The 21,389-nt window shown below is 43.1% G+C and overlaps 2 protein-coding genes across 2 annotated transcripts; one reads left to right on the top strand and one right to left on the bottom strand.

Moving 5' to 3' along the window:
* Positions 1-2,040: 2,040 nt before the first annotated feature.
* msl2b (MSL complex subunit 2b) lies at positions 2,041-8,435 on the top strand. The gene is made up of 3 exons (XM_069667915.1): positions 2,041-2,905; positions 4,580-5,961; positions 6,722-8,435. Exons 1-3 carry the CDS (start codon positions 2,764-2,766, stop codon positions 7,019-7,021), a joined length of 1,824 nt encoding a protein of 607 aa, XP_069524016.1. The 5' UTR covers positions 2,041-2,763; the 3' UTR covers positions 7,022-8,435.
* A 1,547-nt stretch (positions 8,436-9,982) lies between these two features.
* On the bottom strand, positions 9,983-20,459 carry tnfsf10 (TNF superfamily member 10). The gene is made up of 6 exons (XM_069667767.1): positions 20,328-20,459; positions 19,311-19,436; positions 15,665-15,710; positions 14,924-15,040; positions 14,445-14,689; positions 9,983-12,399 (listed from the first exon to the last, which is right to left on the bottom strand). Exons 1-6 carry the CDS (start codon positions 20,433-20,435, stop codon positions 12,190-12,192), a joined length of 852 nt encoding a protein of 283 aa, XP_069523868.1. The 5' UTR covers positions 20,436-20,459; the 3' UTR covers positions 9,983-12,189.
* Positions 20,460-21,389: the final 930 nt, after the last annotated feature.

Raw genomic sequence — 21,389 nt, 5'->3', positions numbered from 1 at the left:
ACATGTTTGTTTCGTAAGGCTGATTCTTATTTCTTTAGCCAAAATTTGGCTGTATTTTTGAGAAGGGTATATTAAAAGTTATTTCAAATCAGAGGACCTTTATTCTCCACCAGAATTACACTCCAAATACTAATACAATTTAACCAAGTATATTTGCTCAAGTGGTGTCCTTGCGTACAAATTTAAGGCACTTATACTCGAGTATTTAAATCTTACACCAGTTTATACTTCTAGTTCACTACATCTCAGATGGGACTATTTTACTCCACTACAGCCATTTGAGAGTGTCTAGTTTGCACATAAAATATATACAAATGTACAATTGCAGCTGAAACAATTTAACTATTTAAAGGTATAATATGTAACATTTTAGCCTTAAAATGCCTAGAAACAATCAGACCTTTTATAGTTGAGTTGTGACGTTTCAAGCAATGTGTAAATCCAGGAGAAATCTGTAACGACGGCATTTCTCTCTATATTCAGAAATTTTACAATCAATCAATTAATGGAGAACATAATCAGCCCGTTCATCCATAATAGAAATAATTAGTTGCAGTCCTGTATAAAATTAATTCCACCAACTACAACAGTAAAATCCTGTTTTTACATGAATACATGAGTAATAATAATAATCTAAAGATGTTAAAGCAATAGTAATAATAGTAGTGGACAATTTTCTGCATTGAATATGTTTACTTTTTTACATTTCCTTATTATATTTACATATTTTTACTAAAGTACTACTTTGTATTTAAATTAAGTGTTTATTTCATTTTATGTTAATTATCTGAAGAAATAATAACCATAAGTAACATGAACAGTCTGCGTCACCTGATGGTAGTAACAACTGAGTTACCCTGCTTCCATCATGTCCGGATACTTTAAAATAAGATTGTTTATAAAAAACTTTGTTGCTTGTTCACAATTTCTGTGTTTTTCTTATCAATTAATTCACACTAACTTGATGAATGAAGAGATATTGCTTAGTTAATAACTGTGTTATGGCTTTAAACTGCTTTAACCAGCATGGTTTAAAAGCAATGTGTAACTCCCCTTACTACAACATTTCACTGACCCTACAGTTGTGAAACTAACTGTGGGGAAATCGTTTTCTCTTTTTATTTCATCATCAAAATGCTTCTAACTTCTTCTTATGATTCATGAAGGATACCATTCCACCCAGTGTAGAAAGCTCTGCCTGGGGATTATGTGACAGTATGACACACTGTGAAACACCAGTACAAAAATGGGAGTACAGCTTTGACTTACAATAATTTCAAAGACATTGTTTTTACAAGATTATGAATGACTTCATGCCTATGTAACATACAAAAGTCCTTAATTATACCCCATGTCTTGTATGACCAAAACAGACAAAAAAATAATATATAGTATATGGCATAATACTATGGTGATCCTATATGGTATTTGTTAAATAAGATTCAGAAACATTTGACTTTGGAAATAACATAAAGAACAAAGCATGGTGGGACTTAATGAGTTGTGTAACTAATTATTTATCAAGTGATTTAGAAGTGTGTTGGTGCATTTGTCAAACATTGATAATTTGACAAGTATTTTCACTTGTTGTGAGACCCCTAAATCGCGATTGAAGAAAACTCGTTTTTTAAATCAACCGCGTAACGTATGTTCTCGCGAGATCTTGACAACAGCGCCCCCTTGTTTGTGTGTGGAAAAACGACAGGAGGTATGAGGAATACTCCGCGGCTAACGATAGCAAGATACACAAACAGGGATTTAATTCACTTTCGGTCTTTGCTGACACTCTGGGGGTCTACCAAAAGCTGCAGGGAGACATAATTTCGACTAAACCCTCGGTTTTCCCTCTACTCTCCCACCGAGGCAAGCAGCGAGAACGAAAGAGTCCCGCTAATCCCGTGGAGTGGGACGCGGCCTGCTTTTCAAGCCGGCTTCCCGGTGCAGCCCAGGCGGCTAGCACTGTCACCAGAGCCCGGTGCTTCCGCTGGCTTATTTTTATTTACACTATCAGAAGCGTCGTAGCTTCGAAATTGTTTTTGTTTTATTAAGCGCAGCAGCTTCATCACTGATTCCCCTTCCTATCGACGTGCAGCTGTTTGCGTTTTCCTCCAAAGAGGACCTTTTTGAGCCGGGGCGGCCTGTTTTGTTTTCGAGCCGCCTTGAATCTCCGCGAACAATAACACAACCATAACGAGCCTGCTGTGGCTGCACTGCACTGAACCCTCGGTGTGAGATAATACATGCATTGTATGCTACCAGCTCCTGACGACGTGAAAACCCGGGACAAGCATGCATGTGGACTGTGGATTTATCCGAGGGAAATCATTGCAAACTGGAGCACTTTGTGATGAAATGCGTTGTCTAATCATAACTCACGGACTGTATGGCAACAAACCGAACCGACGTTTAAATGCATGCTTTGCTTCCCTGTGAATGCACTTATAATCTTTCATATACAAAGCAGCAGTACTTTTAGAGCTGGGACATCACATTGAGGATGGATTGGATGTGACTTGGAATGAGTAACCTGGATTGCTCCCTTCGCAGACTGCTATATATGTGGGATTTACCGATTTTATCCATCTATGCTCTCTTCAAAGCCACCAGACTCAATTGACAAAAACGCTAATTTTACCTCGGGACTACCTGCTCTACCGCTGCCTCCATCGGTTTGTTTGAGTTTTTGTGTGACTTGGGTGTTTTAAAGTATTAATACATCATAACGGACCGGACCGGACTGGAGCCCCGGGACAGGCAGCTGAGATGAACCCGGTGAATGCGACCTCTCTTTACGTGTCCGCGAGCCGTTCGGTGCTGCAGTGCGACCCCCGAGACCCCAGGGCCCTCGCGGAGCTCTGCAAGCTTCTGCCGTTTTTCCGCCAGTCCCTGTCCTGCTTGGTCTGTGGTGAGTGGATTTCATTGTTTTTATTTAATGTGACTGTGTACCTGTGTAATGGAGTATTAAGGAGAGGTGTTTGGTAACGTGCGTTGTTGTCAGCTGTGCTCTCAGTGGGAGCGAACCTTTAAACAATGCTGCTTTCAGGTACATTCGGACATAGGAAATGTCAGAATCGACAATGGGAAGTAAACCGTCATATTTCAGAATTTCAGAACTGAATTACATTTTAAAGGCACGTGTTTTCACTTCGTGAAACCCTTAACTTCAACGCCACGTTTTTGTCGGTAAATATTGTACATTTACTCCAGTACATTTACATTGTGGTTATATTTTCTCAACATGTATTAATATTCATGAAGCAAAATCTGTGAGGATGTTCTTAAATAATCAGGATTATGTTGCGATGAAACTAATGTTCCGACTCTTTTCAAATGAAGCTCATAAATATGTACTCGTCAAAATAATGGTTAAAATATCGTTTTTCTTAAAATGAAATATGTCAGGAAAATAGAAGTATAATGACGTTGTATTTAAAAACTTTACGAAAAAAATAACAGAGAGAAAATAAAATGTTAAATCTGGGAAAATTACACTGGACAGCAAAAGTGTACACGTTGCTGTTTGCAAAATATCTGGATACTTCTTCGTTTCAAGTGAAAAAAACAGGAGAGCTGAGAAAATCAGTTTGGACGAGCACAGTTTCCAAAGCGCAGTGAACGCATCATAATTCACAGCGACACCCATCATGACACACCCCCCTCTGTGTGCTTTTTGGCAGCATTGGGGCGTTTCTCTGTTTATCGTGTTGAATAACAGTCCTTCCACATACTGGATTTGATGCACTTCAGCTTTCTCAGCCTGCACATCCCTAAATACTGAACTAAGTAAAATATATTGATTTAAAAAAGCAGGTAAATAGAGGGAGAGCTTTGCAGACACAACTTTAAATATAATTTCTGTAATTTTACAAGGTAAAAAGGACAAGCGTAAAGAAAAGTGAGCATTCTGTGGTTAGTGTAGTCGTTAGGTTTTAAACAAACCTCATCTCTGATTTATTTTGGTGCTGTGTTTAATGCACGGTTTTCACTGCTCATGCATTATGCAGCAACTCTCTGTTAGCTACAGTGAGTGGATATACCGTCCCCTGTAATAGGAATTTCTCCTGGGGTAAAGGAGATTATTTGTTTTGCTGTGATTGCAGGAATATTGAAAAGAAGAGCGGCTTCATTAAACTCACAGATATTGATTGCTCCTCCGCCTCCTCTGCGTAAATAATAGGTCAATATGCAAGCAGTGCATGCGTCGTGTTACAGATAGACTTCCTGCAGTTACGTGGGATTTATCACACAGGCTGTGCAAAGTGTATGAGATCGGTTGTATTCATGAATGCACCTTCATCCTTTTGCTATCTGCAGCTGCACTCCCTCACGACCAGCGTTGCTAAGGAAGCCCCTCTCAAAGAGCGGTTTTCATCCAGTCTGGCACGTTTCCAGACAGCACTCAGGTTTACAGATATCAGAGTAGGAAGCTGTTGAAACACAGCAAATGAGGAAGCAATTATTTGTAAATCCTTCTTATACAGTCAACTATAAAGCCAGGGCCACTGAATGCCAGAACATTGTTTGGTGGAATACATTATAAAATGGCATTATTTACTATATTTGCTCCTCTCATCTTAAGGTAACCTGCTGCAGGACCCCATCGCTCCCACAGACTCGTCATGTCAGCATTATGTCTGTCGAGGCTGTAAAGGTCAGAGGATGCAGCTGAAGCCATCCTGTAGTTGGTGTAAGGACTATTCCCGCTTTGAGGAAAACAGGCAGCTCTCCTTGCTTGTTCACTGTTACAGGAAGCTTTGTCTCTACATCACCCAGTCGCCGCTCGCCCCGCACATAGCCAGCGCCGCCAGTGACTCGCCGGACCTCCAGGCCATCCTCAATGAGGGCCTGATATTGGCCGAGAGCGAGCCAGAGGCTGAGGACGTTTCAGATTCAGTCGGACTGTCACAGACGGCCTCCACCTCTGAGTTTGTGCAGCCTGATGAGGCTCCACCCACGAAGGACATAAAGGGGGAAGAGCTGAGCCCAGTCAGTGTCAACGGGCTGCATGACTGTAACGGCCTGGTCAGTTCGGACTCTCTGCAGCCCATCACCATAGAAACAGGGGGAGGTGTTGCAAAGCAGGAGAGCTTTTCGGAAGAGATCCCGGTGTGTGTGAGCGTCACCGGGGCTGGGGAGGCGGGGCTTTGTGACATCAGTACTTTCGGGGATGACCTGAAACATGGCGGGGGGCCGTTGTTGTTGAGTGTTGAGGAGGTGCTCAGAACTCTTGAGACGGACACTGACCCTGAGCCTGAGCCCAACTCCCAGCCAGACTGCCCCGTCTCTGTACATCAGTCCAGCCTCAATGGGCCTCACTGCCCATCAGGCCCTGACTCCTCCCGCCTTATCCCCTCCCTCCCCCCAGAGAATAGCCCCCGCCCCCTCCACCCTCACCAACAGCCCTCTATGCATCCTCCCCCTCAGCCCTCCACAGTCATCCCCCATGTCCCCCCGCGTTACCACCGCAAACGCTCCCGCTCAGAAAGTGACAGCGAGAAGGTGCAGCCCCTCCCCATCTCCACCCTCTTACGAGGGCCTCCGCTCGGTGCCAACAGCTCGCCCCACCACCCAAACCCTGGTGCCACCACCAAACAGGAGCCTAAGTTCCCTGCAGCCACACCTCACCCACACCTGGCCCCGGTGCCTAATGGTGGACCCCCAAAGGTGGGCAAGACTGTGCTAGTCACCAACAAGGCACTGAAAAAGACTGTTGAACACCACGGGGGCCCTAAGAAGGCCTACACCAAGGCCAGGCAAGGGGCCCCCAAGCCCCGCACACAACCCCGTGACAGAGTCCTCCCTCACCCCCACGCCCATCCACTGACACACCCACCCAGCCCCTCAAAGCCACTGTACAAGAAGCCTGTGGAGAAGAAGGGCTGCAAGTGCGGCAGAGCCACACAGAACCCCTCAGTGTTGACCTGTAGGGGGCAGCGCTGTCCCTGCTACTCCAACCGCAAGGTGAGAACAACACTGAAGCTGCTGTGTTATTTAGTGTTGTTGCAAAAGCGTTGTTTGGAATAATATATATTTAAAGGCCTCCGAACACAGATACTTTTATATGAGCTGAATTTCCACCTGGGGCGTCGTTACTTCCAACTGATTTCTTGCGTTTGTTTACATTGCACTGTAGTTTTATGACTATTATGTGTCCTTGTAGTCCTGCATGTGCCATGTGACATATTGGTGACAAAAAGATCTCTTGGTATTGGGGAAGTTAGACTTCTACAGAAGTGTTTCCCAATGTTTTAACCACAGCACTCTTTCATAGTGTTTATTATATTTGGCAACCTCACACACACACACACACACACACACACACACACACACACACACACACACACAGTTTTGCAGATAAATACTCAACTTAAACAATGAGATGGTTTATAAAAAATTGAATTTATTTCATGGTTAGTGAAACAGTCTATAGATTCATGTATGCAGTGTTAGTATTGGTATTATCAGCAGGTAAAATAACAAAGTAGAATTTGTGGGTCTTTGAGGTTGTTTGCACTTTTAACTCACTAGTCTGGAGCTTTCAGTCGAATCACACAGTCTTCATTAGCAGACAACTTCTGGTCTGTTTTGGAGTAATCTGAGTTGTCAGTTCAATCCGGAGCTTAAATCTGTTGCACATTTCTGTCATGGTAAAGTGTTAAAATAATCTTTTCATCAGTATTTATTCCATCACATTGTTATTAATCATAGTTGTCTGTCTTAGGCGTGTCTGGATTGTATCTGCCGCGGCTGCCAGAATTCCTACATGGCCAACGGAGAGAAGAAGCTGGAGGCCTTCGCCGTGCCGGAGAAAGCTCTGGAACAGACTCGTCTCACGCTGGGCATCAATCTCACCAGTATCACCGCGGCGGCCCTGCGTAGTCCGACCACCAGCTCCCCCGGCAGCACCCTTCTTAACGTCACCACAGCTACAGGGGCCCCCGTCACGGCCGCCTTCCTCTCGGGGGCCGGGCACGACAACCGGGGCTTCGACGATTCACTGGAGATGCGGTTTGACTGCTGAAGCCAGTCGTTACGCACATTCCCCCACCCCGCCAGCTGGGCGTTATCGATCAGGGCGTGCCAGGGACTTGCGGGGGCGGAGCCAGAACAAAGGCAGCTACAGTGACAGGCGATGGTGAGGGTCACCAGCTGAAGCTGAGGTGTCGCCCTCTGATCATCACCCGAAACTGCACCATGCTTGTGGTCTTGCAAACAGATGCAGCGTGGAAGTGAAGAAGAAAGAGGAGGAGATGTAGCGTTACTGTATGTGCAGAGATTTCATTTCAGTGGGGATAGAGTTTCATTTCTTTCTTCTCTACTATGGGTAATATGTAGAGCATGTTGTGTAGCCTCAGTGTGTGTATGTGTGCGTGCATGTGAGTGTGTATGTATGAGGGGAAGAGCTCGGTTTGGAGATGAACTTTATAAGCAGGAGCGGAGACATCATTATCATCCTCAGAGACTGGTGTAATTTATATAAAGAAAGAACTTTTTGTACGTGGACTCATCAGTTTCCATTTAAGAAGACATTTTATGAGATATTTTATAAGTTACATTAAAAACCAATGGAAGCCGGTGCAGGGGCAGACCTGCATTCAACCAGAATATTTTCACACAGGTAACGGGTAGATTGTATTTTGACTACTAGAACTTTGAAGTAGATGACTATCAAAAACAACAGTCTGAACAATAACTTCTAAAGGTCATAAACATTTACAACAATGCAACTTTTTATGACTGAAAGAACCGGGATGTGAATTTACCACCAGCCAAATGTATGTTTCAAATCTGCCTGTTGAATGTTTATACTCCACTGTCAGACACCAAAACTTAGATGTTATTGTGAACTTAAATCAGTTAACCGAGCGTCATGGCTGGTGGAAGACAACACTTCTCTCCCTCGTTCGCTGTTTAACCCGTTCAATCATTCGTGTGTTCTTGTATTAAGCACTTTCCCCACCCTTTCACACTGGCCACACACAGCTTCAAACACCACATTTCTAGTCTGTTCTTGCTTGTGTTAAAAGCTCTGGTTGACTGCAGGCCCCGCACGTTGTTTTTCACAAGTGTTTCGGTTTCTGGAAGCTACACACATGCTGCTAAACACCACAAAGGACTCAAGAAGGAGAGCACACCCGTTCCTCGTCTATCTGTTCTGCTCGTTTTTGTTTTTAAGAAGTCGTGTTAACAACATTCGCAGTATTTATTGGACGTCTCCTAACATAGGTTACGTGTTGGGCGTCAGTTCTGCCCGCCCTCTCTCTCTCTCTCTCTCTCTCTCTCTGCCTGTCGAGTCTGTTGATTCCAGTCTGGACTTTTCTCTGTCTCAGTTCTGTTGCTGTCTCCTTCTTAGTGTTAGTTTCTGGTGTCTCCAAACAGTTTTTGTTCTCCCTCGGGGCATTTAAATACCTGTAATATAACTGTAACATATTTCCACAAAAAGAAAGAAAATCAAAATCTTACTAAGTGTTGTGTGGTTATTTGTCTCCCTCTTGCTGTGATCTTTTTTCTTTGTCCTGCACTGCTGAAAGTGGGCACTAGAGGGCGGCATTGGGCTTAATTTAGCAGCTTTTAATGCGAACCAGCAGGGGGCAGAATACCCCTAGAAATGGCAAAATCTACTTCTGTTGAGCAAGCTGTTTTTATTCTGATAACTATATATTTTATTTTTAATGACAGCTGAAAGAAATGAAATGACTGCCAAAATAATCGACAGTGTACATCTGTGTTAACTTGCGAAAACTGAAGCTGATTTTGGATATTTTCAACTGTCTTTCCTCATCGTCATGTCTGAGATTCCTACTCTAAGTAAAGGTATGTAAATTATACTTTTTACTCATGTTTTCTGACGGCTTTTTATCACTTCTCAGATTACAGTATGTCAAACTCTTGTCCTGAAAAACATGCATGGATGGATGACGTGATTTGAAGGCCTAAGCATTCTTTTTGTGTTGAGGAAAATCTCATATTTGTTTAGCTAAATAAACTAAATAAATGTTCTTATTAGAGAAATAGTTTGCACAGGACAGAGAAGCAACATGACTGAACTACCCAAGAGTATATAAAGAGGTAGCAGTAAAAAGCAACATATGAATGCAGCAGTAATGGCAATCCAAACTCCTTTTTCAGTGTCTTTATTTCACATATTTACAGACAAAACCACCTGTTTATTTACATTCACATTGCGTTTTCATGTATCAGGTAGACAATTCAAATGTGTCCTTTTTTTGGTGCCTTTCAGGTGTTTCAAGGTTTCGAAGATGAACTGTGGTTGTCAATTTCTTCCATATGGAGGCCGAACATAAGGTACTGACTGCATTTACATCCCGCTTCCCGATAAGTCGACGCAGAACCACAGATTTATGTCTGTACTTTCATAGCAAGGAGCACAAATGTGGCCTAAATGCCTCAAATTTAACATGTTTGGTCCTGGAGTGTACATCTTGCACATAGCAGTGATATTTCTTGGTATCAACATAAGAGAACTATTTAAAAAAGTCTAAACATTCATAGCAAAACAAGAAATTAAGGAGAAAAGGGGAGATTGTTTATTTACACTATTGAATGCTGCATTCAAGTCCTGTTGGAAACTTTTGAGCTCATTACTGACGACGTCTTGGAAATTGAGTTTGATTCTTCACGTGCTTTCAGCCACATCTCCCACATGGCTTTCATCAGCTGTTGGTAGTTGCTCAGTTATGATCACATGACCTAAATTTGACACCCTACTCACACCATAACAGCTAGTTGAATGTGAGGTCTTATCTTTTAACTCCATCAGCTGATGAAGGCCAGGAGAGCCTTGAGTGAAGGACTTTTTAAAATCCTAAATCAACAATCCGTTTCCTTCACACAAATATATCTGCTAATTTGGGTGCTATGTGTCCCAAAATAACCCCCCATGTCTGCTAATGAACACTGATGTGCTTCAGATGTTTTCAATCTGCAGTTAATCCAACATGACATGAATGCCCAGAGCATCAACCATCAGGGAGCGTTTAATGCACCATTTGGAAAACATGATGCTGAAGGAGAGACTGTGGAGCTGCAGCCAACATAAACGCAGTACAGAGGTGATGGTGTTACACCTTGAGCAACAACTCTGCTAACTTTTAAAAGGGAAATTGAACTGAGGGAAATTTAAAAGTGGGAGAGAGTCTTCTTAATTCAGACCCCAGGCTCATTAGAAAAACAAACGCATAAAGAATCAAACAATATTTACACCTTTGCACAAACGCAGATCCAGAGAGACACCTTACATTTATACAAGAGACTCAGGTGAACAACAAATAGTTTTGTTCAACAATTCTTCCTGTTTTTCAGTAATTAATCATCAGTTTGTTTAATGTATACAAAGGGCTTAACTGCTACTCAACAGGTTTGCATGACTGAACCTCTGGGAAAAGTGAAGCCAATGCAGAAGTGCCTTACACCTGCATTCTTTTAATGGCCAGCAGGGGGCGACCACAAAACGTGGTTACTTGATTTATTCCCTTATGGTCTAAGTCTCTAGTTTTAAGTCTTCTTTAACACAACATGATGTTCCATTTTGTAAATTATTTATAAGTCAAATAGACGATAAAACATGGTGTCTTTTAGGGCATGGCTACCCCAAGATTGACAACCGACCTAAGAAATGTCTTGAGTTCAGTTGTACTAAAATAAACTCGGAGGAATCAGCTGTTCTGTTTTTGGGTGATAGCTTTTGTTTAAAGGGTAATTTGGCGATCCAAAGTCAGCACAGGAATCAGCATCACAGTGACCATGAATGGTTAATGGACTGCACTGATATAGCACTTCTCTAGTCTTCTTCAGACCACTCAAAGCGCTTTTACACGATATATGTCACATTCACCCTTTCACACTCTGATGGCAGAGGCTTCTATGCAAAGTGTCAATCTGCAATCAGGATTTTAGTCATTTATATGCTGATGGCTGAACCTTTGGAGCAATTTGAGGTTCAGTGTCTTGCCCAAGGACACTTCAACAGCTGTGCCACAATCCACAGGCTGCATCCTTCGAAGGAGGGCGTACGTTGTTTTTTTTACATTTGTATCTCGAGCTATTCGATTGAGTTAAAACCAAAGACTTTGAAACCACGTTGAATCTCGGGATACATTGGGCTGCAAAGGATGCACACACTGGATCCTTCACGTCCCTGGAAAAGGAGGATGCATTTGTCAGCCGCATAGGAGCCTTCAAAATGGGACAGCCTTCGACAGACTTCAAATACGTCCTTCAAAGGATTCAGCCCCTGGACCGGGACACAACTAACAGCTGGGGATCAAACCGCCAACCTTCAGACTGGGAGACAACCGACTCCTCCACTGAGCCACAGCTGGACCTTGCTGACCAAGCTAGCATTGGCTGATAAGATTTACTAACCCTTCACTCCCCTCCAGCTCCACTCTCTCATCCAAATATGGCTCCCTCGGGCTCCATAAAGACAAGCTGGCGACGGCAACCTGCCAAAGCTGTAGCCTATAAATCAGTCAAAGGTGTATCTGAGCTTAAAATGAAGAAACAGGTCCTCCTGAGGGGAACTTATGTTGGCTCTTTGTGAATTTGAGAGTTAAAAGATGGTCCAGTTATGGTCTATTATCACTAGGTTAGCACAGTGCTACCAGTTTATTACACAACGTAGCTAAACCTGCGACCATACTGACCTCAAGTATAGCCTGATAGTCCACCTTAAGGTTTCACGTTTTCATTTTTAACTGCGTAACAAATAAAAAAACGGTAAAAGTTGGCAAACATGGTCAAAAAATTGCAGGAATGGTGAACACAGAGACAAACAACCAGGCAAAACACATTGCAATTAAACTTTTTAGCATGTTAGCTAACCTGTCGAAACTATTACCATTTGTTTTTAATGATTCAGGACTCTACTTCTAACCACTTAAATTTACCCTAGAGCTTCTACTTCTGCCTTTTAAAGAGATGTTTGTACAACTGTCGCAATCACTTTGATGCACTGAAAAACAAATGTCTCTTGTGTTTGATTAGATTAAGAATCTGTACAGAGTTCTTTCTTCACCAGTGAAACCAGGTTTTAGAAATTCCTTTGGATTGTGTTCCTGATTGTTTTTCCTCTTCTGGCCTCGTTAGTAGAAGAAGTCTCGAGGTTGCAACAAAGTTTGACCGGACACATTCGAGTCCAGTCGAGTCACAAGTCCTGCATCTGGATGTCTAGCTGATGAGAAAGGCCCCGAAGAAGCTGCTCTTCTCGTCCATGTCCACAGCAGACGCGTTTGTCACAGTGACAAACAGGCGGTCTCCGGTGCTCAGCGGGAACAGCCCCCCCTGGTGGGCGGAGTGCAGAGAAAACTGGGAGCCCCGGGACCAGCAGGAGGTCCGGCTCGTCTTCATCAGCAGGATGGGAACCGGGTAGGAGCTCACCTGGCGGGAGAGGGAGAGGTGGGTGAGAGGGTGTGGAGATGTGACGTGTTGTGGGCAGAGCGAGGCGTTAATGTTCAGGCGTTTGTTGTTCGTAAGAAGGTTGGAATTTACAGCTTTCAGGCCGTTTAACAAACTAATACAGACCATGCACCAGCTCCCACAGACTCCATACACCCCCAACAATGATATGAAAATAATGTCCTTTAACCCTTTTAATTATGATAATGTTTGTTTCTTAATTAGGACCACAGCTCAGGGGGTCGTGATCTACATATAAATTCCTTTACTATTACAGCAGCACACATGATATTGGAGATATTTGGTAATGTAAAACAATCGTCTAAGTTACTTAGGATGCAGCCAACAAGCGAGGCATGACTTTTCAGATTCAACATGTATCACACCCGTTAAAAGATGGATCTGAACGACGAGCGTTTGTCAATATTGGGACAATTTGGACAAGTTAACAAGTCCTAAAGTTTCTTAATGGAAACTTGATCTGAGAAGTTCCTTGTGATTCCTTGAAGGCACACATCTGTGGCCCATCTGTGATCGTTCAAAGCACAGGACATGGAACATTGACATCGCGTCCACAAGAATTAGCAACTCTTTTAACATATTAGTTTACTGGACACATCAGTGAAAAACCTCTTGCATCAACTTAAGGAACTTTTATGCCTTAAAACAACAAACATAACATTACATTGAATCCAATAAAAATCCTCCTTCGTTCGACACTTATTTCTGTGGCTGCACGCTGGTGCAGTGCTTAACGCTAACGCTGCACAGCTAGAAGGTTTCTGGTTCAGACGTAGTGGGCCTGTCTGTGTGGAGTCTGCATGTTCTCCCCGTGCATGCGTTGGTTCCCTCCAGGTACTCCGGCTTCCTCCCACAGTCCAATGACATGCTCGATAGGTTCATTGGGGACTCTAAATTGCCCGTAGGTGTGAAAGGTCGTCTGTCTCTATGTGTCAGCCCTGTGACTGACTGGTGATTAGTCCATGTTTAACCCCGCCTCTCGCCCAATCACAGCCGGGATCGGCTCCAGCCCCCCGCGACCCTGACCAGGATAAGTGGTATAGATGATGGATGGATCTGATGGTTGAACCTTCTTTCTTTCTCAGCCATATCGGTATTGTTTGGCTGATACATCTCACCCTAAAGCCTGATTTAATTTACAGCTGCCACAGATTTCTTCAGTGACACATGCTGTTCAGTTAAATCTGGGTGATTGTCTTGTAAAGGAACAGATTTCATTTGTTGGACACTCTGTCAGCAATTATAATGCAACAAAATGCTTTGCAGATGCGACTTGTGTTGCACGCACTGCCCCTCAAGGCCTCCACACCACTCCCGTCTGTCTCTCTACTTTCAACCCGAGACTCAATTTACTCGCACTTTACTGTTAAAATTTTATGTGAATTTATACTTCGACTCCACAAACTTTGCTGCCTTTTCTTTTTAGTTTTTATAGTAATTGTGATGCTTCTGTCATAATTTAGAGGTTAAGACTGTTTGTTTTAAAAAACATTGTGGGAACATTTCTCACTTTTTACAGCATTTTTACAAGCCAAACAATCGATTGATTATTTGAGAAAACAACAGCAGATTAATCCGTAATAAAAATAATCATTAGCCGCAGGTAAATAGTGCAAATAGTCCAAAACAAGCTCAATCTTAAGCAACTACAACAGTCAAATGCTGCTTTACATTAGAACACAAGTAATAATAATGAAATGATGGAGTATATAAAGGCAGGACAGTCACAGGGACATTTTTCTACATTACATACTTGACCTACATTCGCTGGATAATACTTAGCATATTTTATAAGCATGAGTTTTTACCGTATAATTTTAGCACTTTTACTTAGGTAAATCTCCACTGATTAAAATAAGTTTAAAATAACTCAAGTAGAGGTCAGTGAAAGGAAATCCATCATAAAGCAGCAGCTGATGAGTCAAAATAATCATTTAAAAAATATGAAGAATACCCGGGTTAAATCAACCCGAGAAACGAGAGACAAGTGTGAAAACGATATTTACCTTTTTATAGACGTACTGCAGCAGCGGCTTCCCTCTGTCCTCCGCCTCCTCGCCCTCCTCACCCTCCTCCTCCAGGGAGTGGGTGTGTCTGAAGTAGGTCTGGGCGTAGACGTAGTAGAGGCCGGGCTGCGGCACCACCAGCTCCCCGTCCACCAGCTGGACGTCCTGGAGGAAGGCCAGCCCCTTCCGCCCCTCCCACCACGAAATCTTCTGGCCCTGAACCCGACGGCCAGCGGAGACCGGAGCTGAGCCAAACAAACAAACGGACCCAAAACCAGAATTATAATCACATCAGAAGAGGTGAGGGCCTGTTGTTAAACCACATTTCAATGTAAAAAGGAAATGACGAATAATAAAAAATTAACAGGCATGTTAGCGTCCATTAGTCACACTGAGTTAGATCAACAAAAGTCTAAATGTTCTCTGGTGCATGTTGCTTTAATCAGACGTTATTGTGATCAGATTTCTGCAGGATTCACCTCCTCCCTCTTGCTCCAGTTTGGGTACAAAGCTGCCGGTGACATGGGCTGCAACTTTAGGGCGAGGTGAAGCCCTGTCCACCATCACAAGTGAGGGCAGCACCCGAGACACCTCATCTAACAGAGGGGGAATAAAATAATATAAGAAATGTGACCATGAACAATATAACACACCGATCATAATGAATTTTTACACGTCTTTGAATGAAACTTCCATCACAAAGAGAGCAAAATACCAAAGACAAGCCATCATCCGTTTTTAACAGAAAACAGACACCAGTAAAGTTTAGGAAGGAACGGTAAAGAAAGAATATTTCTATAGGAAATAAAAGGATAAGGAAAAAGCTTTATGCTCAAAGTACGTTCTAAGAGGGGACTTAAAGGAGATCACCGCCTCGGCTGAGTGGGTATCCTCGGGTAGACCCTCAAGGCCCTGACTGCAAACTCTCTGTCGCCTTTTCTCCTCTGCCCGAGGATCTTACAGTAATTTGTCTGTATAAAATAAGTCTTCAAATGTTGTCTAAAACAAACTAGGAAGGTGTAGAAAGATGCTAAAAGAGCAGCGATGTGATCATGTTTTCAGATTCTGTGTTAAAGCCCGGCAGCTGAGTTCTGCACAGTCTGGAGTTATCACGTTTTATTGTGGAAAAGACGTGTAAAATAGTTTCTTTGTCTTTATAAGTAACAATAGGAAGTATTTTTAAAATATCCTTCCCATGGTCACGTGTTGTGTTTTCTTACCTCTGACTGCCGAGGAAATCTGCCTCTGGTAGCGCTGGGACAGAGACTGCAGGGGGAACAGCAGAGAACATTTATCAAAGAATGCATGAGCGATATCAGCCAAATAATACTTTGATAAGACGCATTAAAGGCAGGATTATGTTCTCAGAAAGGGATCTGAGCTTCCGTCAAAACACCCAAAATGATTCCAGACAAATAAAAAAACTCGGCAAAGAAGAGCCATCAGGTTGCATCACAGGTCGACCCAGCAGACGTTAACCCTGAAATCCTGCTGACATCAGGACCAGGAAGTTTGCCCCGGTGAATGAAAAGAAGCCTTCATGTCCTGGTAATCGACCCCTCTCCTCTCCTCTCTTTTTCTCTTCCTCGTGTCTTACGTTCCTTTACCCGAAAGATTCGGTGCACAAAGACGCACTACGCTGCCAAACTGATGAAAACCATTCTCTATGCTGGAGTGAATTCTGGGTGTTTATTTCTGTTTGTTTCCAGAAACCTAAAATAAATTGGGAAAACGTGGAAAACATTTTGGAAAGCATCAGAGAAGAGAGAAGAGGACACGTTGTTACATTAAAGGGGATGTTTTCCACAACATTAAATATTGTTATAATGAATTTAATGTGTCGGAGGAGAAAACTGTCACCAGCTCTGATGCATTTTCTTTTGGTTGCCAGACGAGGAGGCAAAGGTTAATGACTTCCCCTTTAAAATCATTTCTTCAGCAATAACAACAAAGAAAACAACTGATTTAAAAGCCACATTTACCAACATTCAGTCAGCAGGAAGAATTAATGGCCGAACGAGCCCCTAAATGTCTCTAAGAAAGAGATGTTCTCTGGAAACCTGCAGGTTTAATTCAGAGCCTCACTGACGTGTCAGAGGAGCAGGACTAATACACCTTGTTTTTTCCATTGTGGGTGTTTGTTACTTTGTTCGTAAAACCCAGAGACTCTGTAAAAAGATGGACGACATGACAGCTCCCTCAAAGTGAAGCCAAACCCTCTCTGTCGCCCCCTGCAGGCTGGCTGCAGTATAGCTCATAAGCCCCGCCTCCTCCATGTTAACAGATGAGACATGAGTCAAACTATAAAATCAAAATACACGTCAAATACATTTTTCTCAAACATTATAGTTAGTTCTTATCATGCTGATTTATGTCCAAGTGTTCATTTTTCTGACAAGTTTACTTTTAATTAGTTATTTGATGCTATAAAAAGGGGGTGTGGCCTCATGATTGACAGCTCTGTTGACAAATGGGGCTCCTGCAGCGTTCTGTTCCCGTCATTGACAGTCATTAGTTGGACCAACAAAGTTCAGAGTGGTTAACGGGTCGACACAGGACTGTTCCTCAACAGAACCACCGTAAACAAACTCACTGCTTCCTACTTTTAGGCCAAAGTCTGATCTTTTACTTTGAGCTGAATTTTCTCTGAGTCAAAAACATGACGTGATCTTCTGGGTCAAACTGTCCTGGCGTCATGTTTGTGTTCTGAACTATATTTAACCGAGCAGCAGAGGCGGAGGAAGAAGAGAACATAAACCAACACAAAGAGAAAGTAAAGAAGGAGGAATCACTTCTCTCTCTCTGTGCGTGTGTGTGTGTGTGTGTCTGAATATGTGTGTGTGCGGGTATGAGAGGCGGGCAGGTGAACACATTCCTGTGCTGATTAAACCACACAGGATCACATCACATCTCCGGCTATGAAGGAGCTCATTGTGCGTCTGCAGACAGTCATTTGGATCATTTCAGCATTTCTCTGCTCCTGCTAATGTTCAGAGCTCAGAAATCCTCTAATGATGATAATATTCAGAAGGACTGTGTGCTTTATTCGCTGTAATGCACTTAGAAGCACTTCATGTCCTTGCTAGTCTCTGATGTTGTTCTCTTCTTTTGCTTTAAAGAGAAACAAACTGTGGAAAGATTTAAAATGCGTCTCTTGATCTTTTTAACGTCCCGTCTGAGTCTCATTTTTAAAACAGGCTCAGCATGTGCCTAACATAAAACAAACAGGAGGATATGATGCATTTTTAGGAACTATCTTCTGCAGCGGATGAATCCACATTTGGCTCTCTTGCTAGTTTTATTATAAAGGAAACAAACTGGTAGGTTTGTTGATGTGTTGTTGCTGCATTGACTCATTGTTATCACTGTTATGTTCAGAATCTGTTTTTCCATAAATCAGTGAATCATTTTGTCTGTAAGACGTCTTAAAATCTCACAGCAGAGCTCGAAACTGATTTTTTTTACCTTTTTGCTTAAACTTCTTAAATCGAGAATTATTTTAGGGCTGTTTGTTGGCAAGAATTTGTTACAATATTTATCATGATACGTCGATTACGATTAATTATATTATTATATATTGCGAATATACATGCATCTATTATCTTTACTGCCTATCCTGTTCAGGGTTGCGGGGGGCTGGGGCAGAGTTACACCTGTCAATCACAGGGCTGACGCAGAGACAGACAACCTTTCACGCTCACACTCATTCACAGGGGCAATCTAGAGTCACCAGTGAACCTAACGAGCATGTCTTCAGACTGTGGGAGGAAGCCGGAGTACCCGGAGGGGACCCACACATGCACGGGGAGAACATGCAGACTCCACTCAGAAAGGCCCACTACGTCCTGAACCGGGATTCAAACCAGGAACCTTCCAGCTGTGAGGCAACAGAGCTAATCTTGCAGCCATATTGCAACTTTCTAAATCTAATTTGAGGAAGGTTCTTACATGAGAGAAACACAACACCATGTGCACTAAATCTAAGTTGAAGTGATAATCTCGAAGTTCTTTTTCCGGGAAAGCAGCCGCTTAGCTCCGCCTACCCTCTCTGGCAGACCAACCACTGCTGGCTGATGGAGAATGCGTCACTAACTGGGCGCTGCTTGTGATTTTTGTCACCATTAACCTTAACAGACATTTATTTACATGAGATTATATCTTTAAACAGCTTTTTTATGCAAGCTACTTCCTGTTCCATCTAAGATTATCACACTACTCTACTAGAATAAACATTTTCCTTTAATAGCAAACATAATAAAATCATGAATTAAAATCTTTGCATTTAAACTTCAATTTAAGAATCGATTCAGTGTTTTTGTGAATGAATGCAGAATCAGAATATGACACTGAATCAAAATGTTCTTATATCCCTGATTAATCTGTTGATTGGTTTGTTAAACCTCCACTTTACTCATGGCTAAATATTTGTCTCACTGAAAGGAAGAGCGGTTTGATTTCTGAAATGTCTCCAAAAAGCGAGCGTCGTCAACAAATAAGCGTTGGTATTTAATGAGGAAACTTGTGCTGAACTCTGATAACAGTCAGATAACACGAGAGACCCCCGATTATTAATAACAGCTCTGCTGGCCTGTGCAGATGAAGTGTGGGGGGATTAGTAATGTCTCCGAGCTCCAGTGGGTGGGGAGTTTTTGATCCACAGCAGGCCGGGGGGAGAAAATTGCTCTCTGAATGCCAAAAATGTCAGCAGCTGGCCAAATAATCAATGAGTCATTAATAGTGATCGACAAATACTGATGTGTGGAGGTCACTGTGAGCTGTGAGGCAGTGACGTCACGCTTCAAAGAGAGAATCGCAGTCAGGTGCAGACTTTTGAGAAGGTGTTTGTGGTTGTGTTTGGTTATTTACCTTCTCTATGAGCAGGTGGAGCTGCTGGGTGACCTGCCAGCACGGGTCCCCCCGTACGGCCGTGACGCTCTGCAGGTCGGCGCCCGTCAGGCAGGAAACGCTGCTCCTGGCAAACGTCTCCTTCATCTGCACGGAGAGAATCAAACCATTAGAAGGAACGTCTCTTTTCATTTCCCGTCAATCACACCCTGAGAAGGTATTCCTCGTCCCTCTATTGTTTGTCTGCCACTGACATTTCACCATATTGTCAGACTTCATGATAACTTCTTACATAAAGTAGATGAACTTAATGTTAAGGGGGAAACAAGGCATAAAACTTTTACACAATCTCTGCCTTAAAGTTTCTCCTGAGTCAACATATTTCCTGGCTCGTGTCCACCCTCTCTTTTTATCTGTTTAGGTTTCATTTCCGCACATACTGCTGCTTTAATGATTCACTCCTGTAAACACAGACTGAGAGGAGTTCTGGCCTGAATCCAGGTTACCAAAGGACTCTGGCTTCACCAAAACAAGCAGAGTGAGTCCAACACACACACACACACACACACACACACACACGCAGCTCTGTGAAAACTCTTCCTGATAATCACAGCTAATCATAAAATAGCTCCAGTCCACCTCTGCTGCTGCTGCCAGAGCGCTTTACTTCCTTGTCCTCTGTAACAAGGAGAGTGTGTATAAATGCATGAAGCTGTTCTGTGCAGAACTGAACTGTTTAACAATTAAAGCAGAAATTAATTGTGCAAAGACACATAAGAATTAGACGTGTGCTGTGGAGCGAAGCAACAGAATCAGAGCGCATAAAAACGAGTTCAAAAAGTCTCCCTGAATAACCATCAACACTAAGAGACGCTCTGAATTCTGCAGAAATAAAAGTCAAGTTTTCAAAGTCAACAAAAAAGTCTGTTTCTCGTGTTGCTGCGTTAAACCTCGCGGTGCGTAATGAGCGCTGATGCGTAAAAGTCTCCGCGCGTCTCCGGTTTGCCAAATCCGAACTTTTCCCCTCTTCCTCCTTACCGAGTTGAGAGCCGTGGTGAAGTGCAGCACGGTGATGGTGACGACCACAGTCTGCAGCAGAACCGCCAGCAGCAGCAGCACGCCGAGCTTCGGACCGGAGCCCGTCATAACGACAGACCCGCAGTCCGGTACCCGACCAGCGCCGTCCCGTCCCGTTCCCAGACTTCCAGGACAAGAACAATGGCAGAGTGCTGCCTCTTCCACTTCTACCCTCCCCGTCCTGCGCAGGCAGGAGGAGGCGGGGCCGGCCCGGAGAACAAGAGCCCTTTCCCTCTTTGAATTTCTCCAGGAGAGATTATTGTTTCATTTCTGCGCTGGAAAAACACAGATAGCCTTTTGGTTTATTGTGCACGCGCGTATCTTTGCTGTAGATCTCTGCACGGAGCTGTACTGTGAGAAAAACAGGTTTTACATCAGTGAGATCAGAAAAAATGTTCTACACGTGCACAGAGAGGCACAGAGGCTGGATTTGGGCATGTATGTGACTTTTATCACAGTTTTATAGAGTAAAAACTCTTAAAGCTCCTGTGAGGAGTTTTTCGCTGGTTATGAAACAGACTGAAATTAATTCTGATAACTCTGTCAGGGGTTCTTAAATTCCCCTTTTCAGGGAGAACAATTTCCAAGAACCCCCTCATAATCATAATCGTAACACCAATTACGCATAAGCTTGCAACCATTTAGACTCTTCGATGCCTTTGGATCTGTATGTATTGTACGTTTTTTCTCTGTCCCAAGCATAACACACATTTCAACCGCCGCTGGAAGTACGAGCTACTGTGCAATTGTGTGTGGCTTCTTAGCTTTAGCAATATATTGAGCCACCAAATAAGAAGCCTTCTGTGCTTTCTGAAGTTGTGGCCAGGTGTGTCGTCTGTGTTTTCTGCGGGGCGTATTCTCCACTCTTTCGTCAGTTGTTCTGTCCTTATATTTGTAATCAGATGTCGCTTTAGCTTGGCTGGCAGCTTCGCTCACTAGCACCTGAAGACACGTGATGCATTTTGGTCTCCCGTCACTGTTCTCAGTGAAACTAAACTCTATACACCTGTCTTCATATTTTCT

This window comes from Semicossyphus pulcher, unplaced genomic scaffold (genome assembly GCF_022749685.1).
Source record: "Semicossyphus pulcher isolate SPU_LCO1_2020_fin unplaced genomic scaffold, fSemPul1.0.p SCAF_18, whole genome shotgun sequence".
Taxonomy (NCBI): domain Eukaryota; kingdom Metazoa; phylum Chordata; class Actinopteri; order Labriformes; family Labridae; genus Semicossyphus; species Semicossyphus pulcher.
This window is presented reverse-complemented; position numbering and strand designations above follow the sequence as displayed.